General features: G+C 42.0%; 1 protein-coding gene across 1 annotated transcript in view; it reads left to right on the top strand.

Annotated features, from left to right (window-relative positions):
• The window catches only part of BNC2 (basonuclin 2), a 357,505-nt gene that overhangs the window by 224,175 nt on the left and 111,375 nt on the right, over window positions 1-21,955 (top strand). The window contains exon 4 of the mRNA XM_054178353.1: window positions 472-574. Coding sequence (XP_054034328.1) covers window positions 472-574 — 103 coding nt within the window. The remainder of the gene's footprint in view (window positions 1-471; window positions 575-21,955) is intronic.

Here is a 21,955-nt window from a genome sequence, read left to right on the forward strand (position 1 = left end):
GGATTCTGTGGGAAACAGTGCCAAAGGCTTTTCGAAATTCTAGACAGAAAATATCCACAGCCTTTCCTTCATCCAACAGTTGGGTCATTCTGTCATAGAAGGAGATCAAATTCATCTGCAGCACTTCCAGAATCCTCATCCTACCACTTGTGGGTTTTTTTGTTTGTTTGTTTTTTTGTATGTCTGTTTGTTTGTTTTCCCAATAAGAAATAGAGCAATTCCTTTAAAGGCTTTAGAAATTTTTTCATCTCCATGAGATAACAGACTGCATTATTACTAAATAAACATTTTGGTTGTCATTGCTCAGGGATACCGATGTATGCTTCTGAAACAAAAGCAATCTCTACTTAAAAGAATGAACAATGCTTTGAGTGTTAGAAGGCTTTGGCTGCACAGTTAACACCCTTCTAGCCCTCATAACATTTTGTTCAATAAGGGAGACATTAATGTATTTTCTGTTTCTTTTTCCAGGCCATCCGCTGTACTCTGGTAAATTGCACATGTGAATGTTTTCAACCAGGGAAGATTAACCTGAGAACTTGTGATCAGTGTAAACATGGCTGGGTGGCACATGGTAAGAAATGTGTTTTCTGAGCTTTTCTTCTTTACTCTGTGTTTCTTTAAATAGTAAGGTCTGGAGTGATATAGATAATAGTGATATCTATTTGTCTGCACATGCATGTGCATGCACTCTGGGTTTGTGCATGTGTATGCATGCATATGCTTTTTTGGCAGCAATTTCTGGGATGAAAAAATGAGACTCTGATATTTTGAAAATAGTTTCAAGCACCACTGGAGTTGAACAACCTGTGCACAACTCAAAAGAATATTCTCTTTCAGGAAGCAGGGCTTAGCCAAAAGGCAAAACACTTATGGTATCGATGCATAGCAGAGTTTGTATTACAAAGAAGCATTAGCCAATAAGACACTGAGTTTAATGGAAATTTGCACATGCCAATGTCAAACTTGATAAGTTTGGATTTCTGTGTATCTTATATAGCTCAACAAAAGTGTGCATATATGATCTGTGGGCTGAACCTCTCTTCCCATGTTTAAGTAGTTAAAGAAAGAAAAGGATTAGAATGCCCAGATTCTATATAAAGGCATTGATATACACTACAGACCTTCTGTTTTATTTACACTCTACTATTTTGTGTGTTTGGTGGGCTGTTCTTCCATGACAGTCTCAATTAAGCCATGCATGAGAGATAAAGAGTGAGTTAGAAGGCAAATAAAGAGGATATCTAAAATGATTTAATGTAAAATAAAAGAAAGGTAAAAAAGACAATGATTATTATGTTTGTGAAAGAAATTAGTATTGGAAATATCATTTTATGGACTAGGCTATGGTATCTAAGCAAACACAATATTAATACCCCACTTCTGCCAGAAATTTAGTGAGTTATATTCTATAAGTTTTATTTTCTTTTGATGAGACCTGACATGGAAGATTCATACTTACCTCCTAAGGTGTGCTTGATCTCTGTTTATTTAGTTCGTGTCTGTCTGCATTTGTGCCTAAGTATGCTACTATGTGGAAAGTGTGAGTGCTCAACAAATTCCACACCACACACTGTTTTTAAAACATTCACACACCTGGAAAGAAAAGCAGGGATGTAGATATCACATAGTCTTGTGTCACAGCATAGTGATATACACAGCCTTCCTAGAAATACCCTAATGCCACCAACCTGGTGGCTGGTTGCAGATTTATTATATACTAGATTCTATAAGGACAGAATTTACATTCAATCCTCTTAATCCCTGGAGAGATATCTTCAGTCACAGTACAACCAGATGCAAATTTCTTGGAAGAATTGCTAAACCCTGCAAAATTTGTATAGTTCAGACATGCTTCGGGCTTTCAGTAGAATTAGCATCTGGGCTTTTGCTGATCCACAAATAGTGAAGATGTGCCTTGCTGTTTTCCAGGGTGTACTCCAGTTCACTCCAGAAATGGGGAGCTGGCACTTAGGTTCTCACATATGGGCATCATAGATTTTCTTTTTAACCAGCACATCTTAAAGGAGTGTGATCAGATTTTCTTGATATATTCTTCCTTGTAAACTAGTTGAATTAAAAATCAGAATATATGACCGTTATGTGAGATTGCTATAGTGTCTATAGTAGAAATACCCCAGATTTACAAATGCAGAAAGTTAAAAGGTGAATGTGATGGAGAGGCTGAGGGAACGGGTTGCTTAGCCTGGAGAAAAAGAGGCTCAGGGCAGACCTTATTGCTGTCTACAGCTACCTGAAGGGAGGTTGTAGCCAAGTCTCTTCTCCCAGGCAACCAGCACCAGAACAAGAAGACACAGTCTCAGGCTGCACCAGGGGCAGTTTAGGCTGGATATTAGGAAGAAGTTCTTCATAGAAAGAGTGATTTGCCATTGGAATGGGCTGCCCAGGGAGGTGGTGGAGTCACCATCACTGGAAGTGTTTAGGAAGAGCCTGGATGAGGTTGGACTCAATGATTTCAAAGGTCTTTTCCAAGCTGTTTAATTCTCTTTCTCCCTTCCCTTCCCTTCCCTTCCCTTCCCTTCCCTTCCCTTCCCTTCCCTTCCCTTCCCTTCCCTTCCCTTCCCTTCCCTTCCCTTCCCTTCCCTTCCCTTCCCTTCCCTTCCCTTCCCTTCCCTTCCCTTCCCTTCCCTTCCCTTCCCTTCCCTTCCCTTCCCTTCCCTTCCCTTCCCTTCCCTTCCCTTCCCTTCCCTTCCCTTCCCTTCCCTTCCCTTCCCTTCCCTTCCCTTCCCTTCCCTTCCCTTCCCTTCCCTTCCCTTCCCTTCCCTTCCCTTCCCTTCGGTATACACTACCTGCTTCCATACCTGAGGTGTTTAACATTCCAAATAGAAAACTTAATACAGCTGTATGTTATTAGAAAGTGTTCTGTTTACTACTGCATCAAGTGAAGAGTGCCCTGATTTTTATTTCTTTTTAGTATACTTTCTGTACAGTTGTCTGGAGTATTTACATTTTATAGCAGAATGAGACAAGTCAGATACATGTTTCTTATATATATGCAAAGCAAAGGCTCATAAATTACTTCCTAGAGACTGTGATGCATCTGCCTCAACACTTGATCTTAGCATTGTTCTGGGATTTTGAGGGCAGTATTCAGGAGGCTGATCAATTCATTGCCCTTTATAGCACCTGGATTTCAAAATAACTGAATTAGGTTGCTGTTCAGAAGTGATTTTCTTTAAACTATTAACACAGTATTTTCAGAGGGTGTTCCTTGAATAGCAATAGTATTTCCTGCTGCTTTAATTAAAGGGTTTCCTTCTGATTTTTATTAATGAACTTCAACTTAGCTCCTTGATACATGATGTAGTGCTTTACTAAATGTAATTATCAAAGAATAGGTGTTTTGAACAGGAAGTACTGTGCTTATTCAGTTCTGATAACCTAGACTCATAATTAACTGAGTAGATAAAAATTAGCTTATAACTGCAATCTTTTGCCCTACTTCACTAATCTGTGCAAAGAAAATTTATGTTACTAGCTGCCATTTAAAATGTTAGAATTCTTGGAATGAGGAGGAAAGGGTATACAGCCAACACAATGTTACTGTATTTAGCTTCTTCTGGCCTGTTTTCTTTCTTCCTGCTTCAGTTTTCTTTTCCATGTCTTTTGTTGCTCACCTGGTTGCTCACCTGCTATGAGGTGTACATATCTTGAAAAGAGGAGTTTCCTAGAAATTCAGTTTCTTTTCTTGGATTTCCCTAAAGTAGGCCTGTTGATATACGAACAGATTCATCGAAGTTCTTTTGTGGCAAGATAAATGTCCCGGTTGGCAAAAGTTCAGCTTGTGGAGTTTTGACCCTGCACCCCTACACTACGGTGGCAGTCTTACTGTTAGTGTTTTTAAGGCTGAAGCCAGAAGCTGTGTAGGGTGCAGCAGCATTCTCTGCTGCTGCTGTATACAATGGAGGTTATGGCTGATGTGAATCTCTGGATTTTTAAAAGGATTTGGATAACTAGACTGTTTTAATTTGTTTTCAGCTGAAGCCTGGGTCTCACGTTGTGATCTTGAATGGGGATTTATTATCTAAAACAAATACTAAATAGTTTAAACAGGATGAGATATTTCCTAAGCCTCTAGCAGGCAAATAGATAACAGTTAGATGTTTTTTCTTGCTCATTTTTTTATGGTTGTGATACTTTTTGTAGTTCATATTTGAAAACTAAAATCTTATTAAAATCTCAATAGTTGATATAGTTGATACTTGAATGTGTCCAGAGAAGGGCAACAAAGCTGGTGAGAGGTCTTCGGCACAAGCCCTATGATGAGATGATGAGGGAGCTGGGGTTGTTTAGCCTGGAGAAAAGGAGGCTCAGGGGAGACCTTATTGCTCTGTACAGATTTCTGAAAGGAGGGTGTAGCCAGGCAAGAGTTGGTCTCTTCTTCCAGGCAACCAGTGGCAGAACAAGAGGACACAGTCTCAAGCTGCACCAGGGGAAGTTTAGGCTTAAGGTGACAATAAAGTTCTCTACAGAGAGAGTAATTTGCCATTGGAATGGGCTGCCTAGGGAGGTGGTGGGGTCAGCATCCCTGGAGGTATTCAAAAAAGGATTGGATGTGGCACTTGGAACCATGGCTTAGTTGTCAGGTATTAGGTATTAGGTTGGACTTGGTCATCTCTCAGGTCTTTTCCAGCTTGGTTGATTCTGTGATTCTGTGATATTTTTAAAGAGAATTTATTTTAACACAGGCAGTTTGGGCTTTAAAATAATGTAGGAGTAAGATGACTATAAAAATTAAGTCTTCCATGAGTGCTTGAACTGGTTGCTTCTCTCTCTTTTTTTTTTTTTTTTTTTTTTTTTTTTGTTTTTTTTTTGTTTTTGTTTACTTGTTGGGTTGTTTGTTTGGTTGTTTGTTGGTTTGGTTTTGTATTGTAAGTAACACATTATGCTGTGGAAATAATCATGACATTTTGCTAGCTTTAGCACAAAAAACTCACTTAGCACAGTACCACAGTACATTAAACATTGAAAGGGACCTCCAGAGATCATCAAGTCCAGTCCCCATGCCAAAGCAGGATCTCCTAGGGTAGTCTGCACAGAAATGCATCCAGGTGGGTTTTGAAAGTCTCCTGAGAAGGAGACTCCATAACCTCTCTGGACAGCCTGTTCCAGTGCTCTGTCACCCTCACTATAAAGAAGTTTCTCCTTATGTTGAGGTGAAATCTTCTACATTCAAGCTTGTACCAACTTTATTGGAAATACTGAAAAATTCCACTTTATTTGCAACCTGCTTCACCTAGCAGAAGTACCTTAGCCTATGAGAAGAGAAAATAAGCAAGTCTGCAGTAAAAAAGATGCTTACTTCATTGACTTTTCATTTTGCCTTTCATGTTTATCATTGGTGTTAGAATAACAGCTACCTTATTGCCAGCAGAAATATTCTATTTACCTAGTCCAACAAACAAAAACCCCAATATAGTACCAATGGGAAACATAGTCTGCCACTCTCATAATAATTTCGCTGAAATCATTGTTACCTTGTTTCAAAGAGAGTTGGAAGATTAGAAATACTAGTTCTCTACCTTGCCCTGAATCTGATGACTGGTAAAAATCAATCAGACAGCAGCAGCATGTTTTTCAGATGGCTTTGGTATACTGTACATTCTTGGACTAGCTAAATTACATACTGTTCAATTAACTCTAGGAAAGTGTCCTGTGAACATTTTTGCTGTCTTCTTCTCTCTTTTTTTTTTTTTTTTTGTTGTTTCTTCTCTTAGGGAAAGTAGTCCTCTAGTGATCTTTGATGTCTTTTCATCTGTGTCATGTTAATCAGCCTATCTTGGGACTGGGCTATTTATTCAGGTAGGCTTTAGTGGCATTCTGAGGTATGTTGAGGCCACATAAGCCCCAAGTCCAGTCCAAAACTTGGCCTGGTCTTTTCTCTAGTAACTTTAAGCTCCTTTGCATTTTAATGGAAATGACAATAACTGGTAGAATTTGCCACACAGGAAAAATTCATTACTATTTTTCAGTTTAAAAGCTGCCATTCAGGGAATACTCATGCTCAGAGAACTGCACTGTGGTTTCACTTCTCCCTTGTGCAATAAGTTTTCTGCCACTAGTATTTATATAATATGCATAGTAGCTTACTGTAAATGATGCTAACAATGAAAACTACAATTTTCACCAGAAACTGGAGAATGCTCCGGGCATAAAGTCCTATGCGTTACACAGCTGTGACTTTTTCATTCAGAAAGGTTTTTTCTGAATTTCTATGGGGGTAGTTGATAAAATTGTCAGATGAAAGAAACATGGGGAACAAAACAAAGGAAGGATGGTTGTAAAAAAAATTAAGAAAAGGAAAATAAGAATGCTGTGGAAATTTTAGAAATTGCATGTCTTTCTTACACTGACACTGCTGAAAGGGACTTTGTCCAGGAAGAAGGTTTAGATTCCAAATATGAGCTGCATGGGAATGAGGCACAAAGGAAGAGGAGTGCTGTGCTGAAATAAAAATCAACAAGGTTCCTGTCTCAGTCCAAAGCTATTAAGTGAATGAAGTTCAGGTTTGCAAAGTTGAAAATCATCTATAACAAAGCAAAGCAAAGCAAAGCAAACCAAAATCATCACGGATCTTAAAGTCTCTTTAAAAGTTGTCAGAACCACCTTTTTGTTTTTTAATTAAAAATAGAGATAGCAGAATATAAATACTAAAAACAAAAGCATAAATGTAATCCTATCATTATAAGTTACTGGTGAAACAATTGTGTTATGACTGTGTTGTTCCATAGGATATAAAACATAATAACAATTTTAGCATATATCTTTTCTCTCTGTTCAGTTTGTTTAGTTTTTAAGGTCTTTTAAAATTACTTGAGAGCATCATGGATCTAAATTATTTTTTGTTACATAGAGATGTTTAGCTAAGTAATTATCTACAACTCATTGATAATAAGGGCTAGCTCTTAATGACTGGCTTTTCCTGTCTTTTCCTGACAAAATCATTTTAATTCATCTGTTATAATTTCCTTTTGACCCTGAAGGCTGAGGCATATTTTTCATTACTCAGTTGCTTCCAGGAACCTTACCTGATTAGCATTCATTACTGGTAAACAGTTTTTAAAGTTCCCCCTTCTGCTTGTGCCATCTCTTTTTTATTTCCTTCAGCAGCAGTTCTCAGTGTGGCAAATGCAGCATAGTGAAGATACAGTCTGTTATGTTGTGGGTACTCTAACCTAGTATCTTGTTTGAAACCCTTTAACATTAGTAGAATAGAATAGAATAGAATAGAATAGAATAGAATAGAACAGGTTAGAAGAGACCTTCAAGATCATCATGTCCAACCTATCCAGCCTGTTGAGATCCCTCTGCAAAGCCTCTCCACCCTCCAGCAGATCAACACCTACCCCCAGTTTGGTGTCATCCACAAATTTACTGATGATCGACTCAATGCCCTCATCCAGATCATCAATAAAGATGTTAAAGAGCATGGCACCCAGCACTGATTCCTGGGACACACCACTAGTGACTGGCCACCAGCTGGATGTGGCACCATTCACCACCAATCTCTGGGCTCGGCCCTCCAGACAGTTCCTAATCCAACGCAGTGTGTTCCCATCCAAGCCATGGGCTGACAGCTTGGCCAGGAGTTTGCTGGGGGGACAGTGTCAAAGGCCTTGCTGAAGTCCAGGTAGACTACATCCACAGGCCTCCCCACATCCACCAGGCGGGTCACCTGATCATAGAAGGAGATCAGGAATGATGTGATGTAGTGCTTGCTTTGGGTTACTCTGAGATCACCTTTAGTGCAAGTCAGGCTGAGGTAAATGCAATGTACTAGGACATCCAAGACAAACAATACATTAATCTGGGGAAGTTTACTCATAATGCTACAACTTAAAATGAAATTCTTCATAACAGGAAAAAGAAAAAGCAAGCAAATGACAAAAAGGGTTTCCATGGTTTAATGGTGCCACATCGATTAATTTATTGTTTCCAAGATTTATAACACTCAAATGACCAAAAGAAAATAGTGCTTAGCTGCCTTGAGAACAAGTATAAAGCCTTTCTTTTTCCATTCTTGTATTAAGCTGATACTTACATAAGCATATGGTCAAAGCTTTGGACTTCATGCAAATTTGACTTTTTCAGGTGTTCAGTGAGGTTTTCCCTGGGAGTAAACCACAGGCTCTGATTTACGTATGCTCACGCTTATACCTTTTTGGATTTCCTTGGGAGGTCCTATTCAGATTAACATATATTTTCTTTTTCTCCCTATCACCCCCAAGACATCATAATGCAATTATAAAGATGTTAGACCTTTCCCCCTATCCCCTGCTTTATTGACTCACAGCCCTGAGATTGAATATGCTAGAGTTCTTTGAACATGGTCAAGGTGAAATTATCCCTGACAAGACATTAAGCAGTTGGCTGAGAACTGTTCTAGTGCCTGGAAAGCCCTAAACAGACCATGACCCATTTTGAAGCACAGTGGCCTTTTCTGCTGGGTTGGGCTATATTTGCATCTCAAAGTGAAGCCCTTTCTCATTGTGAACTGTTTATTGTCTGAAAATCTTTTAATTCATGATCACATTTTGTACTCTTACAGAACTGATATCATTGCCATCTCTCACTGGCGACTCAAAAATACATACAAGACCACTTTTATAGCTATGAGCTCCCTTGACTAGTTATAAAATTATGGAGAGTTTTATATTAAAGGTGTTTGAAAAGTGCATTTTTGAAATTACAGTGCACAGAAAAGGCTCCATCCCATTTAATACACAAGATACCATAGGGTAAAATGCTACAAGATGTCTTGAAGAAAGATGTCTTACCCTGTTCTCTGAAGGAGAGAATCCATTTGGGAAAATAATAGATTTTCTATATACAAGAGGGAGCAGTGGCAATTAAAACTATTTTTTTTTTCATTCACGCTTGCAATTACTCTTTCTAGACATAGTAGAACATTTTGATTTTACTGAAGTAGAATTAGTTTTCTGTTCAGGAAAGACACATTTTAAATGAAAATTGCAGTACCCAGTTTGGTGAGAAAAAGGTTGATAAGGCACTCTGCTTTCATTTGTGGCCAGCCATGGTATGAGGATCTCCTTAGTGGCCAAGGTCTTTAGCAGTTTTGAGTAAGCCAAATGCTAAAGCTAGAAGAAGTAAAAGCTAGGTCAGCTGGCAAAGGTGGCTAACAGAAGTACTCCATACTATGTATGTCACACTAGCTATATACTGCTAAGTTTGTGCTTTTCCTCCATGGCCACCATTCCTTAAAGGTCTTGCCTTAAAGGTTTTGTTCTCCTTCTTGCTGTGACCATTGTGCTTTCACTGGTGCTCACAGCTTAAGCATTCTCTGCTCAGAGTGCACAGCTCTTAACACCTATGTGGGATGAATATAACTTTGTGTACTTTATATTAGTATTAATGGTAGGGTTTGCTATTATTAGTTTATCAAACCAGTTTCCATTTCAACACATGGATTTCCTTTTGCTTGTGTGATTCCTATTGGGAGGGCAGGGGTGGGGGTGGGGGTGGGAGAGTGGTCATTGTGTGATAGATGACCAAATGAAGACATAGTGGATTCTTTTTGGACAAGTGAAACACTTGCATTTGCCCCCTTAAGTGTAGTGGTAGGAAGTTCACTACATGGCATAGCTTCATATAGGAGCAAAAGAGTGTCTGGCACTTGCTGCTTGGTTCCTAGATGGACTCTGTCTGAGACCTGAGAGTGCAGATCACCAATGGATTTGTGTGGCAACAGTGTTGTATTTCTGCAATACGCATCCACAGTTCTACAGGATATTTACATAACACTACCTGCTTACTTGACTCTTTTTAACACCTGTCCTGCTGCACATGAATTGCTGTGATGTGCTAACCACTTTATCATTTTATTACCTTTATTACATCATAAATTTTTATATCTTCTTAATGATCCTACAAGAAGCTTAATTGTTTATAGGAACATCTTAATTAACCGCAGTTCACTAGGTTAAGCAGAACACGGATTGAAAGAGCTCTAAATGAAACAGACCCTACCACTCCATTCCATATAGCTTCATAAGGGTAAGATAGGATTTGACTACAAGAATATCAGTTTCATACTACTTTCACACATTAGAGAGTAAAAATAATGCCATGGGTAACGTTAGCTCAGCTTTCTGTTTTGAAAATGTGAAATTCGATGGAAACCCTTTTTGTCATTTGTTTGCTTTTTCTTTTTCCTGTTATGAAGAATTCCATTTTAAGTTGTAGCATTATGAGGAAACTTCCCTTAGATTAATTTATCAGACAATGGTGTTATTTTATTATCCCATTTTCATCTGAAATTTACATATAAAAAAGATAATACAAGAATCATATAACATTGGAGCAAATTTTTATGAATTATATTTAACAAGTGTTTTTTTGAAATGGTCACAACACATGAACTGGGCTGGGAAAGACTGATGTTTTTGAATGGTAGAACCACCAGTATGAATCAGTCTTCCAAGGGTCTGAACAAATTCAGCTGTCAGAAAGTTTAGGACAGCAAGTAGTTCTGGGAAAGCTGAGGTCATTTAGCACATGTGGGAGAGCATTTAATAAGCTTGAACCAGAGTTACACTCTAGACTGAAAGGCCACCATGATCTTGGCTTGCCTTTGTGAAATGCCTCTGTGACACAGAATGATGTTAACAGGTGAGCCGTGCCTGTTGCATTTTTGTTACAGTTTTCAATGCCGCATAATAGATGGAGTAGGTTGCCTGGAGAAAAGGTGGAATTTCCCCCACTGTAAATATCAAAGACTCAGCTTGACAGGGCCAGAGATAACCTAATATGAAACCCCGCTCTCAATAGAAGCCTACACCAGACAATTTGCAGAAATTGCTTCCAGCCTAGACTTTCTGTGAGTATATAGGTGAGTCACTGTTAATGGAATTTGAGGTGCATTTAGATTAAGGTGGAAATATTTCAAACTGAGACCACAATATAGAACTCCCAAATGTCCTCCAGTCTCACTATATATGGTATGTCAACCACATGGTTATTAGGACCATTATGATACATGTTAACTACTATCTCACTATTATTAAGGGAATGTTTTTAAGATGTCAGTGGCTTGTAGGAAGGAAGCATTTGGCTTTGGAGACCAGAGATAGGAAAGATTGAAGATGAATGATTAGTTAAGGTAATAGGAGGAGATACATTAATTTAGTGGCTTCCATTATAAATTGTAGATTTCAACAATGACAATATCAATCCTTGTGTCAAGGAACGTCAAAAGTGAAGCTGCCCAGCAAAGAGATCTGAGCCAGGAGTCAAGGTCAACTCCAGCATTGGCCATGCTTGCATTATGGGTACAGTTCCTTGAGGTCTGATTACAGTACACAGAACTGTGTGCCTGGTAATTGGGTCCGCTGACAATCTCAGACATTACAATGGAGTAAGTCAGGTCAAGGATCCTCCATCTAGAGGCTTCAATCAGGAACAAAAGAAGATGGGGTGAGAGACAGGGCTGAAGCTGAGGCTGTAACGTAAGTCTGAGGGTCATCTAGATGACAGGATTCCATGGAGAATGAAGTTCCAGGCTTGAGCTAGAGGTCCTGGCCTTAAGGACTAAGAATGTAAGGTGGGCATCTCTGGTCAGGCTACTCAGTATAATGAAGGCCATGCACTCGGGGCTGTAACACCATGAACTAATCAGTATTTGTTCTTTCTAGCAGAGCTGTCAGATGATACCAAAACACACAAAAGCTGCAACTGCAGTGCACCAAGGCAGGATCCCCCCTGTACCTCGACCCAGTCTTGTCTCTCCTGAGAGGCTGGCACAGCATGGGCGGAGACTGCTGCAGGGGCGGTGCTTTCAGCAGAGGGAGGGAGGTGCTGAGTCATGTGGGCTCATTCCTGAATTGTTCTCCAGTTAGGTCTCATGGCCAGGGATAAGGGTGGTGGCAACTCACTGCAAAGCTGTTTTCAAAAGATCTGTGTCAACACAGACTGAGGTTGAACCTAAGCAAGCAGGTGTCCAGGCAACTGGCTGCAGAGAGTGCTGGAGCCTCGCACCTGAAATGGAGGGTAATGGAGATTGCACCTGCATTAGGTGTGAGCAGCTTGATTATCTGCTTAATCTAGTGGCTGAACTGAAGGAAGAAGTTGCTAGACTTAGGACTGTAAGGGAATGTGAGAGGGAGTTGGATTTGAGGAACCAGGCTCTGCAGGCTCCCCTAGCAGAGGGAGGTGACCCAAGGTGCAGCAGGAAATGGATACAGCTCCCTGTTAAGTGAGGCAAAGTAAAACCCTCATGGCTCCTCTCACCTTCCCAGCTGCCCTTACAAAATAAGTATGGGGCACTGGAAGTTGAGGGTGAGGTGAATGAGAAGACAGAAGACACACCATGCAAGGTGTTGCCTAAAGCAAAACAGCCTGCCCCCTGCATCAGGATTTGTTCCCTTAAAAAAAAAGAGGAGGGAAATTGTTATTGGTGATTCCCATCTGAGGGGAACAGAGGGCCCCATATGTCTGCCGGATCCTTCCCACAGGGATGTCTGCTGCTCCCTGGAGCCTGGGTCACAGATGTTACTAGAAGGCTGCCTAGTCTGGTACCATCATCTGATTACTATCCCTTGATAGTTATGCAGGTAGGAAGCGATGATGTTCTAACCAGAGGTCCAAAGGCAACCAAAAAGGACTTCAAGGCTCTGGGAAAACTGGTTGAGGGGTCAGGGACAGAGGTAATTTTTTCATCAATACCCTTAGTTGCAGGAAGGAATACTGAAAGGAATAGGAAAGCAGGTGTAATTAACAAGTGGCTCAGAGGCTGGTGCCACCAACAGAATTTTTGTTTTTTTCAGTCTTGGTGAACTTTCTCTGGCACCAGGTCTGCTAGCAACAGATGGAGTACATCCATCCCAGAGGGGGAGAAAAATCCTAGCACATGAGAACAGCCTATACAACAGAGGGTAAAGGGTTCTAGGAAGGGAGGTGGCAGGTCTTCTTGACAGGACTTTCAACTAGATTTGAAGGGGGAAGGGGCTGAAACCAGTCCCCCCAGACAGGAATCTGGGGGTGGTAAGCTAGAGTAAGGGGTGAAACCAGCAGCCCAGCTAAAGTGCATGTACACTAATGCATGCAGGATGGGTAACAAACAAGAGAAGCTGGCAGCCTTGTTACAGCAGTAAAGTCATGATGAAGTTGCCATCACAAAGACATGGTGGGATGACTCACATGACTGGAGCATTGTAATTGATGGCTACAGGCTCTTCAGGAGAGACAGAAGAGGGAGAAGGCGTACATCAGGGAGGCTCTAGACACCATTGAACTAGAGATTAAGGATGATCAAATTGAGTGTCTGTGGGTGAGAATTAGAGGAAAGGCCAACAAGGCTGACATCCTGATTGGAGTCTGTTACAGACCACCCAACCAGAATGAAGAGGTAGATGAATTATTTTATAGGCAGCTAGAGGATGTCTCACGGTCACCAGACTTTGTTCTTATGGGCGATTTTAACCTGCCTGATATCTGCTGGGAACATAACTGTGCTGGGTTGAGGCAGCCCCCTCTCCCCACCACGGGCAGGAATAAAACACTCAGACAAACGGATTGCAAAAGTGATGAAAGTTTAAATAGAAAGCAGTGAATGTTACAGAAAACCCAAAGCGCAGTGACAAAGAAAGATCCCAAAGCAAACCCAGAGGCATCCCATTCCCACCTGAGGGTACACCCGAGACCCTCAGGGCTCCTTCTTCCCCCTCCCTCTGCTGGGCTAGTCTCAGCTGGCCAGGCCTGAGACTGCCCATCCCCCTGTGGCCTTGGGCCTAGCCAGGCCCAAAGCCAGCAGACATCTCCCCCAGTTACCGGCTGGCAGAGGAGGAAGAAAAGAGAAAGTGCTAGACCCCGCACTGGATCTTATAGTGGTGCAAAGAATCATGGTAGGAAATACACACAATTTCCTGTGTCCATCCCTCTGGGCTGGACTTCTGGACACAGGAAGTGAACACATCAGGGGGGCACCCAGCTCAAACTGCAACAATAACACAGCAGAGAGAAGACAGTCTAGAAGGGGTAAGGCTTTGCTTGACCTTCTTTTTACAAACAGAGAAGGGCTGGTGAGAGATGTGGTGGTTGGAGGCTGTCTGGGGTCCAGTGACCATGAGATAAGTGAGTTTTCAATTTGCAGTCGAGCTAAGAGGGGCAGCAACAAAACCTCCACTCTGGACTTCCAGAAGGCAGACTTCAGGTTACTCAAGGAACTAACTCAGAAGATACCTAGGGAAACAGCCCTTAAAAACAAAGGGGTCCAGGAGGGCTGGACCTACATCAAGAAAGTAATCTCGAAGGCACAGGAACAGGCTGTGCTAATGTGCCAGAAAATGAGCCACCGGGGCAGACAGCCAGCCTGGATGGGCAATGAACTTCTGAAGGAATTAAGGGGAAAAAAAGAGGGTGTATCATCTTTGGAAGGAAGGAGAGGTTACCCATGAAATATTTCAGGATATTACTAGGTCATTGTGGTGGTTTGAAAAGAAAAGCCCTGCTTTCCCTCCCCCACTGAGAAAGAGACCACGGCTAAACCCAGTCGGAGAAATGAGATTATATTTTACAAGGAAACAGATTATATGTAACACAACAAATACAGGTATTTTACAATATATACAGGAATATACAGCAAATGAACTCCACCAGAAACCAGACCCCCCCACAGAGGGGGCTTCCCCCTGTGCCCCCTTCACCCCCCTACCTCCCTTCTCCCCCAAAAGAGGTAGAAGAAGAGACGAGGATGGTTAGCAGGACAGGGAAAGAAGCGGACAGGCCTGTTACAGAGAATTAGTTAGTTCTTATCTCTTGGCAAGAAGCCCAGAAGCAGATCCAGCCGAGAGGGAGAGCGAAGAAAGGAAGACTGAGAGAAAGTTCCAGCTGCGCTGGGACTATCCTCACCTCCCACAATTCTACCAATGAAATTAGTTTAGAATACCAGAATGTTTTATAAACATTTAGCCAGTGTGCCCCTTTCTTAAAGGCACAGTGTCAAACGGTCACAGTCATGTAGGAAAAAATTTAGAGAGGCAAAAGCCCATTTAGAGTTTAGACTGGCCTCTGCTGTGAAGGACAACAAAAAATGCTTTTATAAATATATTAATGGCAAGAGGAGGGGCAAGGACAACCTCCACTCCTTGGTGGACATGAAGGGGAACATAGTAACTAAAGATGAGGAAAAGGAAGAGGTACTTAACACCTTCTTTGCCTCAATTTTTAATAGCAGAATAGATTGTCTTTCAGACAACTGGCCTCCTGAGCTGGCAGATGGAATCAGGGAGCAGTATAGATCCCCTGAATCCAGGAGGAAGCAGTTAGAGACCTGCTCAGCCACTTGGATCCCGACAAGTCCATGGGACTGGATTGGATCCATCCTAGGGTGCTGAGAGAGCTGGCAGATGAGCTGGCCAAGCCACTCTCCATCATTTTTCAGCAGTCCTGGCTCACTGGAGAGGTCCCAGATGTCTGGAAGCTGGCCAGTGTGGTGCCCATCTACATGAAGGCCTGGAAGGAGGAATCAGGAAATTCCAGGCCTGTCAGCCTGACCTCAGTGCCAGGCAAGATTATGAAACAGGTCATCTTGAGTACAATCACACAGCACTTACAGGATGGCCAAGGGATCAGGCCCAGCCAGCATGGATTTAGGAAGGGCAGGTCCTGCCTGACCAACCTGATCTCCTTCTAGGATCAGGTGACCTGCCAGGTGGATGTGGGGAGGCCTGTGCATGTAGTCTACCTGGACTTCAGCAAGGCCTTTGACACTGTTGCCCTCAGCAAAGTACTGGACAAGCTGTCAGCCCATGGCTTGGACCGCAACACTCTGTGCTGGGTTAGGAACTGGCTGGAGGGCCGAGCCCAGAGAGTGGTGGTGAATGGTGCCACATCCAGCTGGCGGCCAGTCACTAGTGGTGTGCCCAGGGATCAGAGCTGGGCCCCATCCTGTTTAATATCTTTATTGATGATATGGATGAAGATATTGAGTAAATCCTCAGTAGATTTGCAGATGACATCAAGCTGGGGGCAGGTATTGATCTGTTAGAAGGCAGGAGAGCTCTGCAGAGGAACCTTGACAGGCTGGTCAGATGGGCAGAGTCCAAGGGCATGAGATTTAACACATCTAAGTGCTGGGTTCTGCACACTGGCCACAACAACCCCATGCAGCGCTACAGGCTGGGGTCAGAGTGGCTGGAGAGTGGCCAGGCAGAAAAGGATCTGGGAGTACTGGTTGATAGTAGGCTGAACATGAGCCAGCAGTGTGCCTAGGTGGCCAAGAAGGCAAATGGCTTCCTGGCCTGTATCAGGAACAGTGTGGCCAGCAGTAGCAGGAAAGTCATTCTGCCCCTATACTTAGCAATGGTTAGGCCACAGCTGGAGTCCTGTGTCCAGTTCTGGGCCCCACAGTTTAGGAAAGATGTTGGCTTGCTGGAACGTGTCCAGAGAAGGACAACAAATATGGTGAGAGGTTTGTAGCACAAGCCTTACGAGGAGAGGCAGAGGAAGCTGGGGTTGCTTAGCCTGGAGAAGAGTAAGCTCAGTGAAGACTTTATTGCTGTCTACAACTACCTGAAGGGAGGTTGTAGCTGGATGGTGGTTGGTCTCTTCTCCCAGGCAACCAGCAGCAGAACAAGAGGACACAGTCTGAAGCTGTGCCAGGGGAGGTTTAGGCTGCATGTTAGGAAGAAATTCTTCATAGAAATAGTGATTGGCCATTGGAATGGGCTGCCCAGGGAGGTGGTGGAGTCAGCATCACTGGAGGTAGAATAAAATAGAATAGAGTAGAGTAGAGTAGAGTAGAGTAGAATAGAATAGAATAGAATAGAATAGAATAGAATAGACCAGGTTGGAAGAGACCTTCAAGATCATCGTGTCCAACCTACCATCCAATACTACCTAATCAACTAAACCATGCAACCAAGCACCCTATGAAGTCTCCTCCTGAACACCTCCAGTGTGTTTAAGAAGAGACTGGGTGAGGCACTTAGTGCCATGGTTTAGTTGATTAGATGGTGTTGGGTAATAGTTTGGACTTGATAATCTCGAAGGTCTTTTCCAATGTGGTCTATTCCATTCCATTCCATTCCATTCCATTCCATTCCATTCCATTCCATTCCATTCCATTCCATTCCATTCTTTTAACTCTGTGTTGAGATGCTCACATGATTAATCTGTGTGTGCTTCTCCATCAGAACAGTCATCAATAATGAAGTCTTCCTTCAACAGGCACAAATACAGACACGGATGGAGAGGAGTGCAAGATTCGGAGCTTACAGAAGAGAATAGGCTCTGTCTCATCTTTGCTGTCACAGTCCCCATAGTCAGGTTTCTTCATTCATGCAGTATGCCCATGCAAGAAGAGTCTAGTGACACAGATGTTTTATTGAGAACTGGGAATGAGGGTCCTTTACATATTGTTCCTTTGAACACATTAGCTGTCAAGATGGAGGAGGGAAAAAAAGCCTAACATTTATTCATTTGTTTGAGAGGACAGTTGTAAATTAAAAACATGCTCATGAAGCACCAGTACACAGAGTTAGGTCTAACCATTTTTAGGTGAAAGTGGTTTTTTGTGGGTTTTTGTTTATGTTTTGGGGTTTTGTTTTGTTTTGTGTGTGGGTTGTTCTGGTTTTTTGTTATTTTTGCTGTGATGTTGTTTTTTACCTCTGTAATCATGTTTTCCACTATTGAAGAAAAAGTTTCTTATATAGAAAGAAAACATAAAAGAAAACACCTGTTTGGCTTGCAGGAATTGGCTAGGGAGGCTGTTTTCCTGACAGGCCTAAAGCAACCAGCACAGGGCCCCTTTAAAAAAAATATTTTTTTTTTTTTTTTTAAATTTTCCCTGTTCCATGTGAGCATTGGCAGAAACTCTGACAAGCAGTTGTTCATATTTTATTATGGTCTTGTCTGGCAGAATCTCTGTGAGGCAAAAACCTTGTCAGCGGAAAACCTGTCGTAGGATCAGAGGAGACAAAAACAGGTGTCACAGAGGCAGTCAAAACTGAAGGGGAAAAAAAAAGATTAAGCTAAAGAGAGAAAGGCAGACAATTACATTAATGCCATTGCTTTTATCTTATAGATGTGTGTTATTATCTTGGGGTGCTGAGTGCGCAATTGCCTGAAAGAAAAGTAGACAGGAGACAGGGGGAAACTTGATAGTTATTAACTGAAGAGGCAGTGTGTCAAAGCTGGATGGGGTTCAAAGTTTTGCAAAGGAATAAAAAAAATTTGCAGACAGCAAGCAATGTCTAAGAACAAACTGTGGTTCTGCTTTTGGCTACATAAACCAAGTAGTAATCTAAATGTTTCAACTTGGAATCAGATCATAGACAGAAAAAATAATGAAATATTTCATCCAGACTTTTTTAATAACATATTTTGTGTACATGCAAATGAAGTGCTGAGGTATTTTTTTGATCTGTTATAAAAATGTTGTTAGAGCACAAGGCATGGTGAGGCATGAAGACATTTATCAGTTTAGTTGCTGTGTTTGGGTTTGAAACACCTATTATCAACACACATTTAATTTTAAAATGCTATTAAAAATCCTTTTACTAAGTGTGGACATCTATACATGCAAGCTGTAAATTAGAAGATCACGTATGTGTCCCTCTGTCAGACTAAATGCATTTGGCAAATGGTTTCTATTACAAGTTTTTTAATACAGTAAAAGGCAGAGGGAAATCTGGGTTTTTTTCCATTACCTTTTAAAATCTTAGTGAAGATTTCTCTTCTATCTGAATTAAACTGTGGAAGGTATGAAGACATAATTAAAATGGACATCACTGAACACTGCCCTTCTGTAGATGGAATTTGTACCCAGATTGATTCAGAATGTTCACACACCTCTATAAATGTTAATGTCCCATGCTCTCTCTGCTTGTGCCAGGGTTGAACAGGATAGTTTCCTCCCCCATGAAAATATTTGAACCATTCAGTGGACACCAGCAAGTTTTCTTGTCCATAGTCACTTTCTAACCATGCTTGTTTTTGAGGAATAATTTTTTTCCACAATGCACTACATACAAAATGCACCACATTACGGTATGTTGCAGGTGATATTAAAACTGCATCCTGAAATATGATTAGCTGAGATGACAGAGGCTGGCTTAGACCACTGCAATAGTTTGTCTGTCTCTCCAGCATTTCAGTCATTCATAAGCTACCTGCTGTTTCTGAAATGGTCTTTTACTCCTTTTTCTGTGGCTGACGGAAAAGAGGAAAGTTGTGAACTCTGAAAATTACAGAATCACAGAATGTTTGAGGTTGGAAGTCAAACAACCCTGCCAAAGCAGGATCACCCAGGGTGGTCTGCACAGGAATGCACCCAGGTGGGTTTTGTAAGTCTCCAGAGAAGGAGACTTCACAACCTCTCTGGACAGCCTGTTCCAGTGCTCCATCACCCTCATTGTAAAAACATTTCTCCTCACGTTGAGGTGAATCTTTCTGTGTTCAAGTTTGTATCTATTGTTCCTTGTCTTATTACTGTGCACCATCAAAAAGAGCTTGGTACCCTCCACTTGACACCTACCCCTCAGATATTTATACACATTGATCAGGTCCCCTTTCAGCCTCCTCTTCCCCAGACTAAACAGCCCCAGGGCTCTCAGTCTCTCTATATAGGGGAGATGCTCAAGTCCTCAAATTGTCCTTGTGACTCTCCATTGGTCTCTCTCCCACAGATCCCTGTCTCTCTTGAATTGGGGAGCCCACAGCTAGACATACTATTCCAGGTGTAGTCTCACCAGGGTGGAGCAGATGGGGAGAAGAACCTCCCTAGACCTGCTGGGCACAATTTTCTTGAGGCACCTCAGGATACCACTGAGCCTCTTGTCCACAAGCGCACATTTCTGTCCTATGGAGAACTTGCTGTCCACTAGCATTCCAAGATCTTTCTCCATGGAATAAAGCCGGGAATCTCCATGGGAAGCTGTTCACGTGGTCCACTAAAATCAACAGCAAAGTACAGTGCCATTAATAATCTCATGTCTGTTTTACCATATTTGACATGCTGTTGTTGCAAACCTATTACGAAATCTTTTTATGTTGGTATTGTATAATCTGTCTGCCAATTTAAGTTTCTCTTGCTGCAAAGAGTGGCTCAGTTATTTAGATTAAAAAAAAAAAAAAAAAAGAAAAAGAGAAAAAGGCTGGAAAGGTCTATTATTGTCTGGACACAGACACAGGGATCAGTCCTGGGACCAGTCTTGCTCAACATCTTTGTGGGTGACATGGACAGTGGCATTGAGTGCACCCTCAGCAAGTTTGCTGATGACACCAAGCTGAGTGGTGCAGCAGACACGCTGGAGGGAAGGAATGCCATTCAGAGGGGCCTTGACAGGCTGGAGAGGTGGGCACAAGCCAACCTCATGAGGTTCAACAAGACCAAGTGCAGGGTCCTGCATCTGGGTCAAGGCAATCCCAGGCACAAATACAGGCTGGGCAGTGATTGGCTGGAAAGCAGCCCTGAGGAGAGACACTTGGGTGGTGTTGGTGGACGAGAAGCTCAACATGAGCTCTCAATGTGCACTTGCAGCCCAGAAGGCCAATCACATCCTGGGCTGCATCAGGAGAATTGTGGCCAGCAGGTCAAGGGAGGTGATTCTCCCTCTCTACTCAGCTCTGGTGAGACCCCACCTGCCTCCAGTTCTGGAGCCCCTGGACGTGCTGGAACGTGTCCAGAGAAGGGCCACGAGAATGATCAGAGGGCTGGAGCACCTCTCCTGTGAGGACAGACTGAAGGAGTTGGGGCTGTTGAGTCTGGAGAAGAGAAGGCTCTGAGGTGACATAATTGTGGCTTTCCAGTATCTGAAGGGTCCTACAAGAAGGCTGGGGAGGGACTTCTCAGGATGCCAGGTAGTGATAGGACTAGGGGGAATGGAATGAAGCTGGAGGTGGGGAGATTCAGGCTGGATGTGAGGAGGAAGTTTTTCACCGTGAGAGTGGTGAAGCCCTGGAATGGGTTGTCCAGGGAAGGGGTTGAGGCCCCATCCCTGGAGGTGTTTAAGACCAGGCTGGATGAGGCTGTGGCCAGCCTGATTTAGTGTGAGGTGTCCCTGCCCATGGCAGGGGGGTTGGAACTAGATGATCCTTGTGGTCCCTTCCAACCCTGACAGATACTATGATACTATGATACATAAAGCATCTTTTTTATTTTCTTGTTGACTCTTGAACAAATCTAGTAATCTGGAAAGCTAATGGTGTTTATAAAATTTTATATTATAATGAGCATATGTATATGTAGTCCAACCATATCCCTCTTTGTAAGATAGAAACCTGGCTAGAGAGCATGCAAGAAAAATCTAGTTTTGAACTATTGCAAAGCTCCAATTTAAAACTGGAATGGAATAAGATGTGTAACAACCTGTATATCACAACCTACTGACTGTTCTCTATGTGTTCTGAGATACACAGCCAGGCAAATCAACTGAGAGAAATTTTCACTAGACCTTTTCATCCCTCTCTAGGATACCTAAGTATTTATACAGGGTCAGGAAATCAGTTATAAGTGAGTGTATTTGCAACTCCACTTGCATTAAAACTGGAATATTTAAAATTATTTTACATTCAGTAAAGACAAAGTGTCATATTTTTATTGTAGCTATTAAAAAAAACACCCAACAACACTAAGACCTCTAAAGTACAAAATTCATGACTGCATACTTGTGTTTCTATTGCTTAACAAAAATGGAACTGACTCAGAAGCATGGCTTTTAGTTTGGTTGACCTCGCCACTGTATGCCGGGAAGAAAAGATGAGCCTGTGAACTGGTCACAGTATAGATGAAATGAAGTATTTTCTCTTTGTCTTCTGTCTTTTGATAAACTGAACAAGTAGTTGAGTCTTATTTTAGTATGTCCTTTGTACTTAATTTCATTTGAATTGCACAGGGTCCCAAAACTCCAGTAAAATATAAATGGTGAAGATTCCCCTCCCTATTTTAGTACACTAAAAAACCCAGAACACAAAACAC

The sequence above is a fragment of the Dryobates pubescens genome, chromosome Z (genome assembly GCF_014839835.1).
Source record: "Dryobates pubescens isolate bDryPub1 chromosome Z, bDryPub1.pri, whole genome shotgun sequence".
Classification (NCBI taxonomy): Eukaryota; Metazoa; Chordata; class Aves; order Piciformes; family Picidae; genus Dryobates; species Dryobates pubescens.